The sequence below is a fragment of the Telopea speciosissima genome, chromosome 6 (genome assembly GCF_018873765.1).
Source record: "Telopea speciosissima isolate NSW1024214 ecotype Mountain lineage chromosome 6, Tspe_v1, whole genome shotgun sequence".
Lineage (NCBI taxonomy): Eukaryota > Viridiplantae > Streptophyta > Magnoliopsida > Proteales > Proteaceae > Telopea > Telopea speciosissima.
Window position 1 is genome coordinate 60,128,670 of NC_057921.1, and position 22,940 is coordinate 60,151,609.

Here is a 22,940-nt window from a genome sequence, read left to right on the forward strand (position 1 = left end):
AATTTTCTTAAAAAAAAATTCTGCTTCTTCATTCTTCTTTATTCTGGTTCTTCCATCATAGCCTGTCCAATGCGAGGTTGAAGAAACCTCACGATTGTTGTTTTAATTCCTGTTTTAATTTATTTATTTTGGATTCCAGAACTAACCCCATCTTTACCATTATATCACTAATGTCCCACGAGTCTATCATGCATTAGTTGCTTTCTTTTATTCGTTGAGTTCCCTTTTATACCCTTATCATCTTCCCTTATCCCTTTAATATCTATATTTTATCCTATCTAACACTTTTACCCTTAGCCCTACTTGTGCTTCACTTGGATTTCGTCTAATTACAGCCATGCCCTTTCCTTTTCACATTGAGATAATTACAATTCTGCCATTAACCCTTGCTATTGCCTATTTTGTGTACTTGAGTGGGTCCACACCGAAGCCAATTGGGTATTTTGATCCGGTTTTTGCATTCGTTTGGAATTGCATTACTTATTTAGAATTACCATTGGGATTGAATATTTGCAAATTTCATTTCTTTGGTGGGCCCTCAATCGCTTCGGTTTGGAATTCGCAAATTTTTTTTTTGCCCTTGATACTTGAATGGAGATTATTTGCTACCGTGAAGAGGAGATTGGAAATTATTATTTGCAGCTACTCTTGATTATTGAATTTTTTTGTTATGTTCATCCTTTGGGATGCTGATAATGGTGGTCATTATTTGTCCACGTGTAATGCTTCCCGTGAGGGGGAGATTGAAGATTATTATTATTATCTGCTCAAGTCATCAACTCAAGACTATTTATATCTGAATATTGATATTGTTCAGTTTTTTGTTCGTGTCCTGAACAACAATTTTATCTGTGAAGATGGTAATCAACAACAATTCATATTTATTTGGTCTACAACAGCCTGATGTTGTCTGGGCCGTAGCAACCTTATGCTACACAGTACACATTACCAGTGGGTCATAGCAACCTTATGCTACATAGTACCAGTGGGCCATAGCAACCTTATGCTACAATCATGGGTTTTGAGGCTTTCTGGCCTTGTGACCCTTGTGTGGGGTTTTTGTGCCCTTTTTAGGTTTTTTGATATTGTGGTTTATGTGGTGAGCCTCCTATGAAAACCACGTGGTTTGAGTGTAAGCCAAAACACTCTTGTTGTTGATGTTGCTGCTACGGTCACTGCCACTTATTTTGTTACTCGTTGTTGCTTGGGCTTCTTCGACACGAAGATCATTATCTACTGAAATTGTTGACGGTTGATGTGCTTGGGTTGATACTGCTACCTAAATGAAGTTCTCCCTGTGTTCACTGGCGTCTACAACTGCTATTAAAGACTGATGCGGCTTTTAATCTATGTTCTTGTTATTCCAAGCTCGAACTTTTGATATATGTATACTCCAGCTTGAGGGGAAGTGTTAAGATATGAATCACGAGTAGGGGGTTTGTCCCTATCGTGATCACATTAGTTGCTATTTCTTTGCTATGTTTCCTACTCTAGATTAGATTCTCTTGTTTCCTTATTAGATTAGCTTCCTAATTTCTCTCTTTGGCTGACAAGTAGTTAGTTTCCTTTCCTAATGTAACTTTCTCTTGATTTTGTTATAAATAAGACAAAGGGAGAAGAGACTGAGAGCTAACATAGTCGGTTGCCCTTCTCTTCTTCTCCCTCAATCTCTCTCTCTCTCTCTCTCTCTCTTCTCTTTACTTGGTTGATGCAGGACGATTTGAGATGGAGCTCCAATCGATTCAAGGGGGGAAAATTGATGCAGGTAAAATATGGTGGACCCCCTCTAATAAGGACATCAGCCCAGTTGATCCGGATTTTCAGGTTCTTTTGGTTCAATAAACCAGCCCCAATGTGAGCCACCATTCAGCCAGCCAGATTGTTGTTATTGTTCACGCAGCCACTGTTCAGGTGAACAGTACCTTGGGGTCCAATATTGACAGCTGGCTTTGAAGAGATGCTGCCAATAGTAGTTAGGATATTAGATATTAGTTTCTGTTTACTTGTTTTCTTAGGCAGCAAGTTATTTCCTTTGTTTGGATTAATGTTAAGTAGATTTTAGTTTCCTTTTCAATTCTTTTTTAAGTTGTTTGAGTCAAGGGCTGTTGGACTTCTTAGATCTTTATGCTCCATCATTTTAGGCAACAGCCCAGTTATTTTGGTGCTCTCCCCCTATGTTGTTATTTGGTCTTCCCCTGGGGAGATCAACAGTCTTTTGTTGTTTGGTCTTCCCAAGGGGAGGTCAACTGTTTTATTGTTTTTATTTTCTCTATATAAGCTGTACAGGCCATTAGGCCAAGGCATGTTGAATGAAATGAAATCAGCTTATGGCTCTTGGGTCTTCTTCTTCTCTCTTGCGTGAAGCAGCTTCTCCCCTTCATCCCTCTCTTAAGTAGATTATTTTCTTCTTGTTCTTCTTCTCTCCTTCTCTGTTTCGGCAGCACAACAGGTAAGTGGTTGTTGTTATTTGTTTCCCTCCCCCACTTCTTCTTTCCCTCTTCTCCAGTCAAGCCTGTTTAGTTCTTTTTTTTCATATTTTCTTCTCTTTCCCCTCCCTGAAATTCTGATTTCTCCTCTCCTATTCTTTCCCCCATTATTTGGTATCCCCCTGCATCAACTTGGTATCAGAGCCGAAGGATGTCATCTTCTTCCTTCCCTTGTGATCTCTCTACCCCATTCTATCCCCTCTTTCTTGTTACAGTTTTGCGGTATAGCGAAGAAAAAAAAAAAAAAAAAAAAAAAAAAAGCAGACCCACCCCATCGTTGCAACCTTACCGCATCACTCCAACTCCTGAAAACCGCATCCATTCATCCTTCTTCCGCAGAAATCTGCTATCAATGTTCTCCAAACCACAACCCAACCAAATTCTTTTAGTTACAATCCACCAACTGCTCTGTCCTATAATTGTGAAAGTGTTGCATCAAGTGTTTTCTCCTCATGGATTTGTTGAAAAGATCAAGATTTTGCATCGATCTGCTATTGTTTGTCAAGCTTTTGCCTAGTATCAGTCACTCCTGAGTGCCATTTCAGCAAGGAATATTCTTCAAGGCCGTAATATTTATGATGATTGCTGTACACTGAACATTCAATTTTCATGCCTAAGTGAGGTACAATTGAACTACAAATGGTCAACGGGTTTCACGAACACATTTGTGCCTTCAGAACAGAAAGACAGGAAAACTATGATTGAAGCATCACCGACGTATCACTTCCAGGAGATTCTATTGCGCTGATAGACGACTTTATTAAAGATGTCCCTGTTAAAGAGATCCAAATCGACAAAGTTGAAGGGCCAAAAGACGAGCCAAATGGATTAACACAAGTGGAAGAACAAGTTGAAACTGGACGTGATGATCGAGAAGAACTGAACGGTCCGATCATGGTTTCAACCGAAGAACCGATCAATGGTCCGATTGCAGTGGTAAAACCCCGCAATCGGATTCCAATCAAAATCATATCGTTTGTTGACAATCATCAAGAGGTCGCAATGGCTGATCGTGAGATGTGCGGGATCATCATCCCAACTAAGCTTTTGATCGTGGATGTTGATCAAGTGGTATTGATCCTTTCCTTCTTTAAAACTCGTGGATGAGTTTTTCTCAACATCGGGCGAGTTGATGTAGGACGATTTGAGATGGAGCTCCAATTGACTCGAGGGGGAAAAATTGATGTAGGTAAAATATGATGGACCCCCCCTAATGAGGACATCAGCCCAGTTGATCCGGATTTTCAGGTTCTTTTTGTTCAATAAACCAGCCCCAATGTGAGCTACCATTCAGCCAGCCAAATTGTTGTTACTGTTCACGTGAACAGTACCTTGGGGTCCAATATTGGCAGCTGGCTTTGAAGAGATGCTGCCAATAGTTGTTAGGATATTAGATATTAGTTTCTATTTACTTGTTTTCTTAGGCAGCAAGTTATTTCCTTTGTTTGGATTAATGTTAAGTAGATTCTAGTTTCCTTTTCAGTTCTTTTTTAAGTTGTTTGAGTCAAGGGCTGTTGGACTTCTTAGCTCTTTATTCTCCATCATTTTAGGCAACAGCTCAGTTATTTTGGTGCTTTCCCCCTATGTTGTTATTTGGTCTTCCCAAGGGGAGATCAACAGTCTTTTGTTGTTTGGTCTTCCCAAGGGGAGGTCAACAGTTTTATTGTTTGTATTTTCTCTATATAAGCTGTGCAGGCCATTCGGCCAAGGCATGTTGAATGAAATGAAATCAGCTTATGGCTCTTGGGTCTTCTTCTTCTGTCTTGCGTGAAGCAACTTCTCCCCTTCATCCCTCTCTCAAGTAGATAATCTTCTTCTTCTTCTCTCCTCCTCTGTTTCGGCAGCACACAGGTAAGTGGTTGTTGTTATTTGTTTCCCTCCCCCACTTCTTCTTCCCCTCCTCTCCTACCAAGCCTGTTTATTACTTCTTCTTTCACGGTTTCTTCTCTTTCCCCTCCCTGAAATTCTGATTTCTCCTCTTCTATTCTTTCTCCCATTATCTGGTATCTCCCTGCATCTACTTGGTATCAAAGCCGAAGGATCCCATATTCTTCCTTCCCTTGTGATCTCTCTACCCCATTCTATCCCCTCTTTCCTGTTACAGTTTTGCAGTATAGCAAAGAAAAAAAAAAAAAAGAAAAAGGCAGACCCACCCCATTGCTGCAACATTACCGCATCACTCCAACTCCTTAGAACCGCATCCATTCATCCTTCTTCCGCAGAAATCTGCTATCAATGTTCTCCAAACCACAACCCAACCGAATTCTTTTTGTTACAATCCACCTGCTGCTCTGTCCTATAATTGTGAAAGTGTTGCATCAAGTGTTTTCTCCTCATGGATTTGTTGAAAAGATCAAAATTTTTCATCGATCTACTATTGTTTGTCAAGCTTTTGTCCAGTATCAATCACTCCTGAGTGCCGTTTCAGCAAGGAATATTCTTCAAGGGCGTAATATTTATGATGATTGCTGTACACTGAACATTCAATTTTCATGCCTAAGTGAGGTACAATTGAACTACAAACGGTCAACGGGTTTCACAAACACATCTGTGCCTTCAGAACAGAAAGACAGGAAAACTATGATTGAAGCATCACCAACTGAATCACTTCCAGGAGATTTTATAGCGCTGATAGACGACTCTACTGAAGATGTCCCTGTTAAAGAGATCCAAGTCGACAAAGTTGAAGCGCCAAAAGACGAGCCGAATGGATTAACACAAGTGGAAGAACAAATTGAAACTGGACGTGATGATCGAGATGAACTGAACGGTCCGATTAAGGTTGCAACCGAAGAACCGATCAATGGTCCGACTGCAGTGGTAAAACCCCGCAATCGGATTCCAATCAAAATCATATTGTTTGTTGACGATCATCAAGAGGTCGCAATGGCTGATCGTGAGATGTGTGGGATCATCGTCCAACTAAGCCTTTGATCGTGGATGCTGATCTAGTGGTACTGATCCTTTCCTTCTTTAAAACTCATGGACGAGTTTTTCTCAACATTGGGCGAGTTGATGCAGGACGATTTGAGATGGAGCTCCAATTGACTTGAGGGGGAAAAATTGATGCAAGTAAAATATGGTGGACCCCCCCTAATGAGGACATCAACCTAGCTGATCCGGATTTTTTGGTTCTTTTGTTTCAATAAACCAGCCCCAATGTGAGCCACCATTCAGCCAGCCTGATTGTTGTTACTGTTCATGCAGGCACTGTTCACGTGAACAGTTCCTTGGGGTCCAATGTTGACAACTGGCTTTGAAGAGATGCTGCCAATAGTTGTTAGGATATTAGATATTAGTTTCTATTTATTTGTTTTCTTAGGCAGCAAGTTATTTCCTTTGTTTAGGTTTTTTTTTTTGTGGATGAATAAAAATTTAATTACGAAGGAAGGGGGGAGGGATAAACAAGCCTGAGGGCCAACAAAGCTAGCCGAAGGCTAGGAAGAGCTCAAAATGGTGGTGGGGAGGCCCCAGGAGACAACAATAAGCCTGTTCCTTGGGGAATCCCTAACACTACTCAGGGGGAGGGAACAAGCTTTAGATGAAACATCAAAGAAGATGGCCTTCCAAATCTTGTCGAAAGAGCGGGAGTTGGACGTCAATCTTCTAAAGTTACGTTCCATCCATATGTGAGATATGGTAGCGTAAAAGGCAAGCTTGCCAACCGTGTCACAGATCGAGTTGCCACCAAAAGTCATGTGAATCCAAACCCATTCACGAGAAAGGGGTAGAGGCCTTCTACGAGCAGGCCAACAATGGCGGAGAACCCGGTTCTAGATGGAGGCAGTAAAGGGGCAAGTGAAGAAAAGATGGTCTGTGTCTTCATATCCACTCCAGCAGAGGCAGCATCTAGGAGAGACCTGGATGTGCCGGTGGGAGAGAAAGGCTTGAGTTGGAAGACAATTTGCTAGTGCACGCCAAGCAGTGAAACTTTGCCTTGGGATGTAACCTCTGAACCAGACAACTTTTTGCCAAGGACAAGGGGTCCCTCTATGTCTAACCATCTCCCAGGCAGAGTGGGAGCTGAAAGTGCCTGTGCTGGAGGGGAGCCAAGAGATGGTGTCAATCTGCCTTTGTGCCCAGGGGGGATGGGGGGGAGGGAGCTCCAGAGGTCCGAAAGGGGGGGGGGGAGAGGAGGGGGGCGACCAAGAGCCGTCGGTGATGATGGATGCCAGAGGGGAAAATCTGTCCAAGCCGGACTCATAGATGGTACGGGGGTTGACTATGGAGGCAAGGACCCCTGAAGGATGCCATTTATCGAGCCAAAGATAGGTTTGTGATCCATCGTCAATCCTGCAAGAGATGGCATCCCTGGCTATGTGCCTCACTTGAAGAATTCTGCGCCAAATCCAGGACGAGTCCGGACTAGCGCTGACTGTCCAAATGGAGTCTCTACGAAGAGGCCCCACATACACCCAAGAAGTCCAAATGCTAGATTTGTTGGTGAGGAGCTTCCAAACCAGTTTGATAGAGCCTGCTAAGTTGGCATCTTTGATCCTTCTGAGACCTAGACCTCCTTCAGATTTGGGAAGGCAAACGGAGGACCAGCTCTTGGGATGAAAGAATCTGGCCGAATCAACACCTTTCCAGAGAAAAGCGCACATAATGGACTCGGCAGCCTTGATAGTAGCCTTGGGAAGACCAAAAACACCGCTCCAATAGATATAGCAAGACGGAGAACCGATCCGATAAGCTCTGGCGACACCGCATAGGATAGGAGTTTGGCTTTCCAAAGTCAAGTCTCTTTCTGAGGAGGTCAAGGATGGGGTTACAGTGGGCCGAGAGTCTGGCTGGAATGAGGGGAAGGCCAAGGTAACAGACAGGGAGGGAGGCTAGGGGAAAGCCGGTGATGGTAGAGAGGGCTGCTTTGATCGAGTCGGGAACCCCATCTATGAAGAGTTAGGATTTAAGGAGGTTGATGCGCAGTCCGGAAAGCCCCTGAAAAAGGTGGAGGGAAGACATAATGTGCTCAATAGACGAGGGGACGGCTTTGGAGAAGATCATTAGGTCATCCGCGAAAGCAAGATGGGTTAGGTTGGTGGGCTTGCACTTAGGGATGGGGGCAATGAGGTGGAGATCAGTTTTGGATTGGAGGCTGCGAGAGAGGACCTCAAGGGAGAGGCAAAAGAGGAAGGGGGAGAGGGGGCATCCCTGGCGGATACTAGCAGAGGAGGGGAAGTAACCCGCAGGGCTGCCGTTGAGGAGAACAGAGAACCGAGGGGAAGAGATACAAAAGCGGATCCAGTTAACAAATGTGGGGGGGAACGACATCTTAAGGAGGACTTGGGTGATAAAGTCCCAACGAATGGAGTCAAAGGCTTTGTGAATGTCAATCTTGAGGAGGGTTGAAGGGGCAATGGAATTCCGATGGAAGCCTCGAACAATTTCCTGACAGAGGATGATGTTATCTGAGATACTTCTCCCGGAGATGAAGGCGGACTGATTGGGACTAACAAGGGAGTCAATGACAAGTTGGAGACGATTGGCAAGAATTTTGGCGATGAACTTGTAAAGAAGATTGCAAAGGGAGATGGGTCTGAAGTCCGCCATGGTGGAGGCACCAGAGGATTTGGGGATGAGGTAGAGAAAGGTGTGATTGATGTTAAGGATCTGGTGGGGGTTGAAGAAGAAGCTCTTGATGGCATAAATAAGCTCAGTTCCAACGATGTCCCAACAGGAGGAGAAGAATCCCATGCTGAAGCCATCCGGGCCGGGGGCTTTGCTAGCCTTGTGAGAGTGAACATCTGAAGCAATTTCAGAGTCAGAGGGGATGGAGCAAAGGGAGTGGTAGAGGTTGGAAGGAACGAATTTGTTGATAAGGCCTTCCGGAATAGAGGGTTGAGAGGAGGAGGGGGGGCAGAAAATATTGGTGAAGTAAGAAATAGCTTCAGATTTGATGGCATTGACAGAGGAAAGGACCGATCCATCAAAGGAAGTGAGAGAGAGAATGGAGTTGGAATTGGTTCTGGCTTTGAGGGATCGATGGAAGAAAGCAGAGTTGGAGTCTCCAAGTTCAAGCCATTTGATCCGGGATTTTTGTTTCGGGAAGCACTCCTCCAAAGAGAGAGAGGAGGCGAGTTCAGAGGCAGCAAGGGATTCCTCCTCAACGAGAGAAGGGTTGAGGGGGTCAGATTGGAGAGGGGCCTGAATGGAGGAAAGAGTGTCACGGCAAGAGGAGACACGGGAAGAGATATTACCAAAGGTGGAAGAGTTCCAAGACTTGAGGGTAGATTTGACATTTTTGAGCTTTTTAGAGAAGGCAAGGAGGGTGAAGAAAAGGATTGGACTGGGATAACCCAAGCAGCCTGAACCAAAGGAAGGAAATCAGCATGGGAGGACCACATATCGAAGAACTTGAAAGGCTTGGGACCAAAGGAGAGATAAGGGAGGACAAAGAGGGAAATGGGGGAGTGGTCAGAGAGGCCAGGGAGGTCAAAAACAGCGTGAGAAGAAGGAAGGGAAGAGAGCCAGGTATCATTGACGAGAACACGGTCAAGTTTGCAAGCCACTCTGTCGTCACCAGAGCGCTTATTGTGCCAAGTGAGCTTGGCACCCGACCAGCGGAGGTCGTTGAAACCAATATCCTCGAGACAGGTATTGAAGGCATCAACTGCTTGATGGTTAATGGGGGAGCCACCAAGCTTTTCTTGACTATAGCGGACGACATTGAAGTCGCCTCCCATGCCCCAAGGGGCGGAACCAACGGACTGGGAGATGGAATGGTAGTCATCCCAGAGTGGGAGACGGTCCTGAGGCCGGTTGAAAGCATAGACCATGGTGAAAAGGAAGAGATGGTTGTGGAGATGGTCAGAAATGCTGAGATGTAGATATTGGGGAGGGGCGGAGGACACTAACAGATGGAATTTTGAAGGATCCCAAAGAACCCAGATACGCCCATTAGGAGAGTGGGCGTAATTGGAGATGAGGGACTAGGAGGGGGCAATGGAATGAGCGATGCGAGAGGCATTGGGTTCAAGAACCTTTGTTTCAAGGAGGTAGCAAAGGGAGGAATTGGAGGACTTGATGCGAGCACGAATTTCGGCATGTTTAGCCGGGGCGTTGAGGCCACGGACGTTCCAAATGGTCCAAGGGATCATGAGCAAGGAGGGGGAGGGGGCAACCAACCAGCCGTGGGACTGACCCGGGAACCCGGGGGGAGACTACGGGGTCTCGACCTATACTCCCTCAAGGGGGGAAAGCAAACCAGGGGGAAGGATGGAGAGGAAGGGGGCAAAATGGACTGAGCACAAAAGGGGGGGGGGGAGGGTCCTACCTCTGGGTCAGAAGCAGACCCAAAAAGGTTCGGCCCAGGGTGTTTGGTAAGAGGGTTAGGTGGGTGGGCTGTAAATGAGTGATAAGTTAAATGGGTTTGAAGGGTGGATAAGTCAAATGGGCTGGGTAAAGATAAATGGGTTGAGGGGGTGGGTAGATGGGTCGGGTCAAGGTGGGTAATAGCTTGAGGCGAGACGAGGGGGAAGAAAGGTGATCACGTGAGGGGTGTTTGGTGGAAAGGTGGTTCAGAGAACGAAAAGGCTATAAGTTGAAAAGAGGTGAAAGGCTGTGGGTGGCAGAAGGTTTTCCAAAAGTGGGAGGGGAGCTGTGCGAAGGCAAAAGAGGGGGAGCAGGGGAAGCTTGCAAGTCATTCGCACAGAGCTCAGTAGGAGCAGGCAGGACTGCAGCGTCTCCATCAGTGTCTGGATCCAGCGACAAGAGGACGGCGAATCGGTTCTGGTCAACCACATTCGAATCGCGAAGTTGATGGACATTGGGAACCTCGCCAGGGCTGGAAATTTCATCGTCTTCAGGGTTTCTTCTCCGGCGACGGTTCCTGGTTTTTTTCCGGCCTCGAGAAGTATGTTGAGGCCTTGAAGGCAGCGGAGTAGTCTTCGCCAGGTCTTGGATCAAGGTCGAGGGCACGGCGATAGCCTCAACTGCGATCGGGGTTACCATCGAGTCAACAACAACAACTTCCAGCCCATCTTTCGTCTCTGTCGCTGGCCGAGGAGCTGCTGTAGTGAGACCAGCAGGATGTTGACGCAGGTCCAGGACTGAAGCTGTTCTAGATTCTGACGCAGGGGCACCATCGACAGTCGAAGGAGAAGCAATAGGGGTGGATGGAGGGGTGCTCGGAGGTAGGCACTGCTTCGAAGGATGTCCGAAGGTCTTGCATACAGAGTAGAATTGGGGCAGCCATTCATACACAACTCTCTGGGAGAAAGTGTGACCATCTTCTTCTTGAATGGTTACGAACTCCGCTGGGGGTGAATCAGCAGCAATTTCAACACAAATACGGGCGAAGGAAAGCCGATCCATCTTCTTTGTTCTCTCGTCAGAAAAGAGAGGCTTGCCAATAATTGAACCCACGATGCTGAGGCCTGAGACACACCAGTAGTGGAGAGGGAGTCCCGGCAAGCTGACCCAGATGGGTATAAATTTGAGATCGATTTTGCTGAGGGAGGAGCGATGGTCCCATTGTCGGAGGAATATTGGCTTTTTGCCTACCAACCAAGGACCACCCTCCAGGGCTCGGGACTTGTCTGCATCGTCTGAAAATCTGAAGATAAAGATGCCATTGGAGAGGAGGTAAACAAAGACACCTCCAGCTGCGCGCCATTGCTTGAGAAGGGAAGCTTTGACAGCATGGAAGGGGGGTCTCGCACCAAGGAAGTGTCCCACAAGACAGCTGCTCCATTTGCTGATTTCAACATCCAGCAGGCCCTTGGGACAGAAGCCGACCTTGGTGTCGTCAACGGAGGAGGGGGGGACAAAGTGGAGGGAGTGCCTGTCGATGGGATTGGAGGAGTTACCAGAAAGAAGAGAACTCCAGGTAGTAGGGGTTGTTGCTGGGTTGGTGGTTGCAGCAGAGGATGAATCAGGGGTGGTTGTAGCTTCGGGGGTGGGTGAAACAGTGGAGGTAGAGGGGGGTGGGGGAGAGCTAACGGGGGAGGGTGTAACAGTGGCAGCAAGGAAGGTGTGGGCAGTTGGGCAAGTAGGGAGAGGGGAGGCAGACTGGGCTGCCGGAGGGGGAGAGGGCATCGCCGGAGAGTGTCGAATTTACATGAGACTTGATAACTCAGACTGGAATCCTTTGTTTGGATTAATGTTAAGTAGATTCTAGTTTCCTTTTTAGTTCTTTTTTAAGTTGTTTGAGTCAAGGGCTGTTGGACTTCTTAGCTCTTTATGCTCCATCGTTTTAGGCAACAACTCAATTATTTTGGTGCTTTCCCCCTTCTTGTTGTTTGGTCTTTCCAAGGGGAGATCAACAGTCTTTTGTTGTTTGGTCTTCCTATGGGGAGGTCAACAGTTCTATTGTTTTTATTTTCTCTATATAAGCTGTACAGGCCATTCAGCCAAGGCATGTTGAATGAAATGAAATCAGCAAATGGCTCTTGGGTCTTCTTCTTCTCTCTTGCGTGAAGCAGCTTCTCCCCTTCATCCTTCTCTCAAGTAGACTATTTTCTTCTTCTTCTCTCGTTCTCTGTTTCGGCAGCACAACAGATAAGTGGTTATTGAAATCTGTTTCCCCCCCTACTTCTTCTTCCCCTCTTCTCCAGTCAAGCCTGCTTAGCATTTCTTTCTTTTCTGTTTATCACATCCCCTACCCGAATGCATGCTCATTACCACCCTTTCCCTCCCTGTTGTATTTTTTTTTTGGGTGAATAAAAAATATATTACCAAAAGAGAGAAAAATTACAAAGAACCCCGAAGGGAGAAGAGGAGAGAAAGGAGAAACCACCCGCCAAAGCAATGGCTAAGGGGCAGTAGCAACAAGAGTAACATTTGAGAGTCCCCAGGAATCAACAATAGTCTTGTTCCTTGGGGAGTCTATACAAAAGGAGGGTGGAGCTAGAGATAATTTTGCTTTTATATGGAATCCCAAATCACCCTCCCTGTCGTATTTACTAATCAAGAATCTGGAACCATTTTATTTTCTGACCTGTTATGCACCTATACTGCTGTTAGTTTTGTGCTTCTTCTTGATGCTTGCTTATGTCTTATTCTCTATTGGAATGCATGCCTAGGAGTGGTTACAACATGAATTCTTTCTAGAGTATTGATAGATTTCTGCACTTCATTTGGTCTGGTCATCTTTGTATTGTTTCCCCACCCGCATTTTGCCTATCAACTGTTTGTGGAAATGATGCTATGTGTTCTGATTTGTATTGTTCATTATTGCAAAAGTATTTCAATGTTTTATTTATGCATATGAGTCTATATATGCTGTTGTTACCCCCTTCTTTCACCTGCTGTCCTATGAGTTTCAGAGTTTATTAGCCCCTAGTAGCAACCCATGTAGAAGCCCTAGTTTTTAGGTATCCCCCTGCATCTTTGGTACTGGTTAGACAGATCTTTGGTTTGTTACAATATCAAAACAAATGAATATTTTACCGCACTTTTGGTTTTTAGCAATGTTTTTAACATATTAAGATTTATGGAATTTATAGCTTTGAGAAAACCACCAACATTTAAAATTTTAAAATAATTGCACCTACAACTGAAAATCCAGTTTTTGTTCTTGAACTGGGGGGGGGGGTTGGCTTTTTTTTCCTTTGGAATTTGATTTTTTGACTATTTTTATTGGATTCAAATAGGGGGTATTTGCTTATTTATGAATAATATCATAAGTAAATGTTATTTATAACATTTACTTAGGTATAAATAAATGTCGGTCCTGGTTTCTAGCATAAATAAGTGTCTGTCTTGGTTTCGAGCTAGGTTTCCTCAAGTTTCGATGGGCATAAGTGTTGAAACATGCGAAATTATTAACATCTCAGATGAAACTGCTCGAAACCTGTCGAGTTAAGGGATTTTTTAAAGTCGCAGCTAATCTCATCAAGAAACCGAGATATCTCCTACCAAGATTTAGGTTAAATAAGAAATGGTTGCTGATTTTATTGAAGAAAATTTGCCTATAGAGTTTCTCCTACCGCATGAATACGTTGATCAGAAAGGACCAAATGTTTCTGATTTTATGTGTACAACATATTTTCTTCCTCGGACTGACCAAGAAGATTGGTGTTGATCAGGTCTTGAAGATAAACACTTTAAGACTCGACGGATCCCATATGGAGGCCTAGGTGCAAGCTTGGGAGTCTCACAAAGCACTGGTGGCTTTCCAATGGGCTGAAAAGAAGCTTTGGGTAGGTATATTATAGGTTGGGCCTTTTATTTTTTTGGGTTTCATTGTAGCATGCTTAATTTATGATGAGTTCATAAAGTGGGTATGAAGTTAGTACACATGATTAGTAGTTAAGTGTTTGAGTTAGTTTAGGATACTTAATAGATTTTAAGAGTCATGTTTTGTGTAAAAGAATTTTGATTTTTTCAAGAGCTTTGGTGCTATTCCAAAACTGATCTCCCTGTCTCCTTCTAGTTCTGTTCTTCTTTCTTCTTAGGTGTGATCTTTCTGCGCTCTTCTCTTCTACTGTTAACTCTTCCTTCCTTTCCTGTTCTTCTTGTCTGTTTTTCTTCTTCGTTGTTATTGATATTCTGTTCTGACGGGAGTTTGAGATGCATAAGGGAGAACTGATCTCTCTCGTGTCGTTCTCTTTTCAGTCTCAAACTTTGAGGTTATTTTTGCTAACTTTTCCTAATTTGATACGTATTGGATGGACATGGCCAATAAAGGGTGCAGATTTATGTCAAATCAACAGATATTGAAGTTTGTATAGCATTGCTTTTGAAATGCAAATGCAGATGTTTGTTGGATATGAATGCTCCTTATCTCCAAACTGGTTCTTTTATTATTAATGGACTGATCTTTGACATCATTGCCGAATTTTAGGTGTTATTTATGCTACATTTTTATTTCTATTACCATGGTATCAATTAATCCTTCCAAGTTTCACTCATTGTCCTCTTTCCTTTTCTATTTCTTCCAGGGTGGTTGAAATGCAAGAAACACTTGATCAACAACTAGCTGAGGAGGCAGTGGAGGCGGAGGGTAGTGGTGCCATGGAATCAGTTACCAACCCTTGTAGATCTGCCAAGTAATATGTTTGGAGCAATATTCTTTCATATATTAACATTCAACCTGATGCTTTTTGACCTGTTTGCATTCTAGTTCTTCACTGTGCTATTTCTGATTGCTTGATATAGCTGTCCTTTCAATTCATGTGAAATCAACTTATTTCAGTTTTGTTACTAATTTTGTTTGCATTATATGTTTGTGATGGTTCCCTATGACCTGCAGAAAAGTTACAAGTGAAACAGCTTCTTCTAGAAAGTTAACACAGCAGAAGTTGAAAGTTCAGGGGAAAGGTTACAAGGATAAATGCTATGAGCAAATAAGAAAGACAGTTGAAGGACGTTTTAACAAGTTGTTGACAGAGGTACTTTTTTCACATTCTCTGCTAGCAGGGAGCAGAAATATTGACATTCCAGTTGTACATACTTTTTTTTTCTTATCGTAATTTGTGTATACAGCTTGCTTTTCAAGAGCTAAAAGCTGCTTTAGAGGAAGCTCGAACGGTATGTGAAAATGTTGTCCAGATTGCAAAATTTCTCCCAGTTTGCCTTGTTTAACTTTTTTTTTGGGGAAAATTACGTGTACACCCCCTGTACTTTGCCTAAAACATTAATAAACCCGAGGTTTCCAATAACCACCTTGTACAGCCCCTTGATTTATAAAACAACACAAAATTAACAGTCCGTTAGAAATTGACTGTTAAGTGATGACGTAGGATATAATTTGGACTTGAAATGACACTTATACCCTCATGTGTCTGAGTCTCCTCCCCCACCCTGGCAACCGACCTTCTTCTCCCTCTCCGGCTCTGCAACCCTCTCCTCTTCCCCCCTGACCCTTCTCAGTTTCTCTCACTCTCCCGCCGGTGATTTCCCATTAGCATTCTCCCAGCTTTGCTTTTTTTGAGAGTGGCCTGATGTGCATCTTCCAATTCATTGCCACTCTCTCCTCCTACAGGGTTCTTGCCTACCACTTTGTGACACTTCTTCCAAGGCTGCCCTCTCCTATACACATTTAGCACTTCTCCAGGATTTGAATAGAAAACGGAAATTTTCTCTTTTTCAAGAGCCTTAAGATACCAGACTTTTGAACCATTCCGATGAGAATCAATGGAATTTCTACCTCGAGGAATTGGAACAGAAGGTCTAGGCCGAAGATAGTTTCCGCCATGAAGAAGAATAGAATTTTCCATTGCCATCTCAATGTAGAAGGAACGATTGCCGAAAGATTTCATATGTTGAAGGTAACCCAGTTGATCAAATGTAGACTGAAGGAAACCCAGTAAAAGCAATCTGAGAATCAAGACTACCAAACTGAGGATGTCGATGAGATTGGAGGAGACCCTGTTGATCAAAACAATTAAGACTGAAGAGAACACTCGAGAGGAAGGTAGTATAATAAGTCTGATTTTATAAGAGGAAGGTAGAACCGTAGATGGAGAAACCATTGACACACAGCAACAACAAAAGAACAACAACAACAATAACAACAACAACAGTTAGGACAACTCTCCTGCCTTGGGTTCCGTCAAAAAGGGTCCCACCAAAGGGGAAATCATAGGGGGAGCTTGAGGTTTAGGTTGGATGGAAATTGCAACACATAATTAAGGCCAGAGACCTGGATTGATGGAACGAGCGGCTGACAGCAAAACCCTGAAACAAACAAAATGATAGATTCTCGCTAACAATTAAAAAAATGTGGAGAGAAGGTATTTGGGCTCTCCGAGCTCCTCTAGCAGTTCTGCTACTTGTCTCCTCATTTTCTCTTCCTTCGGATTGTTGGATATGGCGGAAGAAACGAAATTTCGGGTGGTCCGTTGCCCTAAGTGTGAGAATTTGCTGCCGGAGCTACCTGATTACACGGTCCTATGCTTGATTGAAACTTTTTGGGTAGAACAAAGACAGATTTGGAGAAGACGATGGTCATTGGTTTGTTAAGGGTGTTATGAAAGGGTATAAGAGTCATTTCATGTCCAAAATATATCCCACGTCATCACTTAACGTTGAGTTCTTAACGGACTGTTAATTTTGTGTTTTTTTTATAAATCAAGGGGGTGTACAAGGTGGTTATTGGAAACCTTGGGTTTATTAATGTTTTAGCCAAAGTACAGGGGGTGTATACGTAATTTTCCCCCTTTCTTTTTGAGGAGCTTGAGCTTCCATGATTATGTTCTTATTTTATTTTCTTGCTTTCTTGTTCATCTGCTCTCTTTTTGAAATTCACAAACCTGAGGTTGGAATTGTACCCCCTTCTTATTTTCTTCTCTCTTTTCCTTTTCCTATAAATTGTTGAAATTGGAATGTTCATGGAAGGTTGGTGAAGGGGGAAAGAAAAACAAAAAGGAAAAGGAAGAAAATGTAAAACAAGTATGAAGGGAAGCCCCTGTTAATGTAGGGAAGAACTTAAAGAGATCCGACTGCATAGATCAGTAAGAACACAACCAGAAACTGGAGGAGAAACGAGGACCGTATAGCTGCTGCAAGCCTGCAACTGTGAAACTGTACAACAACAACAACAACAACAACAACTCTGCTCTTATCCCCCAACTAAATGGGGTTGACTGCATGGACCCTTGCTCTCCAATCAGCACTGTTCGAGGTTATACTTCTGTTTTTTGAATGAATAAATAATTCAATTACCAAAGGGAGAAAGAAAAAAAGGGGGGGGGGAGGAAGTTACATGCAAAAGCCAAAACTAAGCCTTACCAAAAGTAGGGACAAGACAAAGGGCTAAAGCCCAACTCAAAAAATGAGCAAAAAGAAAAGCACGCTAGGCAATCCAAAGAACCAAGCCCGGCTCGAAGAAGGGCAACTAACCCGGGTTAATAGGCTCACCACTTAGAGCGAAATTTCTGATATCCAAATTGAAAGGCGAATTCAACTCTGGGTTGGGCAGGGAGTAAAAAAGGTAGGGACACTTCTTAGGGAAAGGAGGGTAGCTGGGGTTATGGCAACAGAAAACGTGAAAAGACGGGGAGGCGGAAGGGTGGGGAAGCCGGGTAGAGTAAAGGGTTGAGTGAGAAGAGGGATCTGGCCCATTATTACCAGATGGGCCAGCCAAAGAGGAACAAGAGGTAGGCTAGGGCAGAGAGGAAAAGGATAAAGGAGAGGGAACTGGCCCATTAGAACAAGATGGGGAGTTGGGCTGGGCTACAGAGCGAATGGATAAAGGGGGGACCACGACATTTGAAGGGGGAATTGAAGAGAGAGAAGGCCTAGGGGATAAATATCCCTTAGTCTTTGATTTGAGAAAGGAGGAGATATTGAGGTGTAAGGGGAGAGACTTTGGGGATTTTTGCGGAGGGACGACATGCTCCATGTGGTCAGCAGGGTCAGCAGGCATAGGGTCGGTGGGGACTGGCACAGGAAGAAGACCGGACTTATGGTTAAGCAGGGAAGAGGCCAGCTCATCGGGGGAGGGGAAAGCTGCATCATTGCAGAGGAAGGCAGCCTGGAGGAGAGAAGTGATTTGAACTTGCAGTAGCAGGGGGGACCATTTGCTCAGAGGGAATAGGACGCCGGGGAGAGACCGAAGCCGGGAGATCCTTCTAGCTAGTTCTCCGATGGCGACTTCTTCTCTGACCATGACTAGGGTTGCGATGCTTTAAAGCTGCCGGAAGAGAAGTGCTACATCCTTCACATTTCCCCCTGATCTTTCTTTACTTGTTCAAAAGGATCATTCTCATTATATTTATACATGATCATATTCTGTTTGTAATCTTCCCCTTTGATTTATGAAATCAAACATATTTACCTATCAAGAAAAGAAACACCTCCTTAAAAGTCTCAAATGTCTCTTGTTGTTGGGATGCCACTATTACTAATTCCTATCATTGTTGTCAAGGTGTTGTCTGGATGCTGAGTAGGAGAAAAGGCGGTTCTTGAACGCCTAGGTGACCGGTCTCCATATTGTTCAAGGTGCTCAGAAAGTAAATACTGGGAGTATAAAGGAAAAAACGAGTAAAAGTGGGAGGAAATTGGGGGGAGGGACAAGAAGGAAAAGAGGGGAAATGTGGGAGAAAAACCAGAAAATAGAATATAAGAAGAAAAAACGGAGAGAAGCCGTCGTAGCTGCTACTAAAAGGTTGCAGTGGCAGCCACTGCTGCCACCATCCACCACTACCATAGAAGAGGAGGCAGGGGGCTGCGTACCTGGAATTCCTGCTGGGGGGGGGGGATAAGAAGGAAAAGAGGGAAAATGAGGGAGAAAAACCAGAAAATGGAAAAATAAGAAGAAAAAACGGAGAGAAGCCATCGTAGCAGCTGCCACTAAAAGGTTGCAGTGGCAGCTACTGCTGCCACCATCCACCACTACCATAGAAGAGAAGGCAGGGAGCTGCGTACCTGGAATTCCTGCTGCAACCACCACCTCTTCCACTGTTGACATCAAAGAGGAAGAAGACCCCCAAATGGGTTTCATTTGTTAAATTATGACTTTGAAGATGATATTCTCAAGTAAAAGAAATATATTTTTTTCATTTCTTTACATTTTATAAGAAAGAATATCTTATTTTACATCTGAAACCCCCTTGGTATATGCACACCTTGGTCACCTAGGTGACAAGTGAGAGAGAGAGAGAGAGAGAGAGAGAGAGAGGGAGATGGTATGTAATTTTAAGGGCATTTCTTGAGAGTACAATATAATTACTTGTAGGTTGTAACTGGTTTTATGGTTTCACCTGCAGATTGGAGAAGAGCTTGGAGATATATATGACTACGTCGCTCCTTGTTTTCCTCCAAGGTTTGTCTTAAAGATCATCACCATTTATATTTTGAATAAGTTAGTTAAGAGGTTTCCTGCTCTCAATGGTCCAGAAAAATTTTCTGGTATTGCACACACTTATTTGTGACACATGGAAAGGCCAGGTTTGAGGTTTCAGTTTCTAGCCTGGTTTTGACTTGGATTGAAATTGAAATGTTTTGACTGAAACTGAAATTTTGGACGAAACATGTACTCTTTTTTTTCAAGTTTCAATGGTTGGTTTCAGGGGCCAAATGGCTAAAGTAGGTCCTGAAACTTCTAGGACACCATATTTTAGGCCCTTTAAACACAGTGGAACCCTTAGATTTTAAAAAATACATCTATTTCAGACCCTAGGTTGGTATTGTGCGCGGTATACATTCTCTAATATGGTCTATTCCACACATTGTTTAGTACTTGAACACATATAATTCAAGTAAAACAATTTAAATATGTATTAGGAATGATTCAACATCAAAGTATAAACCATCTCATAAATCATGGATCATGCATGGTTTGTTACAAAGAGTCAAATATATCAAAGTCAACAATACTACAATGCAAGAAATGAGTCTCCCTATGCCCAGGGTAGAGTCCTAGGCCTGATTTGGTATGGTTTCTAATTCAATGTCATGCGTTGATTTCTATTTCGAAAATTGTTTGGTTTGATTAATGCACTTTATTTCAGTGAAATAGAAATAAAATGGAATAGAAATTCTGAACTAGCTGAGTAGCTGTTTCAATTTTGAAATTGAAATTGATTTCACTGTTGTTCTTCAACAAGAACATGGTTGATTTAATGGGCAAAGCAATATATCATATTAAAAATAAAACACAACCCTTCTCCCCTGATGGTCTCGCCATCACCACCACCATGCCACATTGATGCAACCAAAACAATTTCAATTTCTTGACCAAAAGTCTATTCAATCCGAATTTGAAATAGAAATCATACCAAATTTGGACCTAGACTTCTAGCATTGAAACGAATGCCGTACAAGATGAAAACCAATAGAATGTTGTTGCTGGTGCCAAATCAAGTTATCCTCTGATTGTATCACAAAAGATGGCCATGTCATAGTATGGCGGAAGAATGCTCAAATTCCTCCAACACAACAAATCTTCGCTTCCACTGCATTCCTCTACTGCCCAAGCACTGATTCCAACGTTGTATGCAAGGAACTAAAACTCATCTCGAGTACAGGTTTCGACCAGCCAAAATAGCGAGTTGGGGAAATTTTTTTCCAACTCGATGGCTGGTTTCGATGGGTTTTAGACCTATTTTGGGGCTGAAACTTGGTACTCAGCCTATTTAGGCCATTTAAACATAATGACACTATCTGATTTTGCAAAAACAAAGGCCAAATAGGAGTTTCACTTCGGACCCTAGGTTGGTAGGCGACAATGTACTAAATTACCCTACTCAACACATAATTTAGTAATAGAAAGCAATCAAAGCATTCAATTAATGTAAAACTACTTAAATAAGCATTAGAAATGTTAAAGTGTACAATACGTCAATACATCAACATGTTTAATATATTACATCTATGATCTATCATCCCATAAAATGTGATATATTCACTCATTAGAACGAGTCGGTCCACATTCTTCCCATGTTATAATGTTGTTGTAGTTTTGTACACAGTTTGTCACAGTACTCACATAAGTGTTGTCATCAACATATTCTAAGTCCCCTATCTTAGGGTATAGAAGAGTCGGTTGCCATGAAGCGTGAGATCCACTGCTATTGTCATACTGAGGCATGTATGGGTGTGACTGGTTTAGGACTGGGAATATGTCCACAAAACCTAACCCAGTGAAGAACCACAAATCATGCACAAATCTTGCACCACAGTAGCTGAATGATGTCTCCGACAGCTTCTACAATGAAATCCAGCTCAAAAATGGTGAAAAATGATGAAAAACCAGTGGCAGCAGCTCCCAAGCAATCTCTCGGTCGATATAAGAGTCTAGAACTCTACTCTCTCGCGAGATCTGGAAGATACTTAAGTGTTTCTGGGTCGAGATCTCGACTTGATTGAGATCTCATCCGAGTTGGTGTAATTTTTAGTATCGCCTCTTATCTCGTCTCGAGGTTTTCAAATAGCGAGAAACTCGTGGAGATCTCGCGAGTTTTAGTACTATGGTTGTACAGTAGTGATTTGGCCAAAAGCGCAAGAAAATGGGGTTTTCAAGGTTCTTTATCGTAACCAGGCGAAGTGCACGAAATATGTCAAAATTTCGACCCATTTCGTGCAAAACATGGTATTTATATTTGTTGTAATATGGGTACAAGGGTATAATTGTCTATTAGGGTTTATTAGTGTTGCCGTAGGAGCATTATTGTACTTGTACCTCATAACATTCAATTATAAAATAAAGCTGGGCTGGTGTCTCTTCGACATAAGTTCATTCTCCAAAACCATCATGGTGTCAGAGCTAGGATCAACATTGGGATCCTAACCTTAATGCCCAAACCCTAAAACCATTAGTTAAGCAATGTAATAAGTAAGGATGACTTCTTTTGTGAGGCTTGTGTTCTGGCCAAATAGACACGTTCAACTTATTCAGCTTCAAATAAAAGAAGTCTTGATCTTTTTCATATAGTTCATACTGATGTGTTGGGTTCTAGTCGTAAAACTTCTCTTTTTGGCCATCATTGGTTTGTCTGCTTTATAGTTTGTCACTCTAGGAATACATGGGTGTACATGATGCACACTAAAAGTGAGGTTTTCTCTTGTTTGCAACATTTTCATAAAATGGTTCAGACCCAGTTCAATGCTGCGCTCAAAATCTTGAGGAGTGACAAAGGCAAAGAATATTTGGGAGGTCAGCTCCAAAAATACCTAGCTGACCATGGGATTATACACTAGACAAGTTAGTTAAGATTGAGATTGAGAGTGTAAGTACAAGAAGAAGAAGAAGAAGAAGAGGAGAAGAACAAAGAGGAGAAAGAGTCTCGGTTGTAAGTTGTGTCTCGGGATTTCTCCCTCCATACCTATATTACTCAAATATGATGTCTTGACATATTACATCCAACCTCCCTAGGGAGGTAAAGGGTAAAAAGAAAGAAAAAGAAGAAATTACATAATAAGGAAACTAGTTAATATCTAGTTCCAGAAATACCCCTAGGACATGAGAACTAATAACTCTAACACTCCCCCTCAAGATGGAGAATAAATATCATGCATTCCCAGCTTGCATAGAAGAGAGCCAAACTGAGGAGAGGCAAGGGCCTTGGTGAAGATGTCAGCTAGTTGATCACCAGTCTTAACAAAAGGAGTGCAAATACAGCCAGAGTCAATCTTCTCCTGGATGAAGTGTCGATCCACTTCAATGTGCTTGGTTCTGTCATATTGTACAGGATTGTGGGCAATACTGATGGCAGCCTTGTTATCACAGTAAAGCCTCATAGGACCTGCAGTGCCAAAACCCAATTCCTGAACAAGTCTTTTCAACCATATAAGTTCACACACTCCATGAGCCATAACTCTAAATTATGCTTCGGCACTGGATCTAGCTACAACCGGCTGTTTTTTGCTTCTCCATGTAACCAAGTTACCTCCCACAAAGGTACAGTAGCCGGAGGTAGACCTCCCCGTCTGTGATGGAGCCAGCCCAATCAGCACCAGTAAAACCTTCCACTCTCAGGTGGTTGTGCCTGGCATACAACAAACCTTTCCCTGGGCATGATTTCAAATATCTCAGAATACGATACACAACATCTAAGTGACCACTCTTGG

General features: G+C 43.2%; 1 protein-coding gene across 1 annotated transcript in view; it reads left to right on the plus strand.

The window, feature by feature from the left end:
- LOC122665298 (exocyst complex component SEC6-like) overlaps positions 1–22,940 on the plus strand; it is an 88,738-nt gene that overhangs the window by 21,380 nt on the left and 44,418 nt on the right. Inside the window, exons 9-12 of the mRNA XM_043861414.1 lie at positions 14,369–14,476; positions 14,680–14,818; positions 14,913–14,957; positions 19,139–19,194. Of these exons, the coding sequence (XP_043717349.1) occupies positions 14,369–14,476; positions 14,680–14,818; positions 14,913–14,957; positions 19,139–19,194 (348 nt within the window). The remainder of the gene's footprint in view (positions 1–14,368; positions 14,477–14,679; positions 14,819–14,912; positions 14,958–19,138; positions 19,195–22,940) is intronic.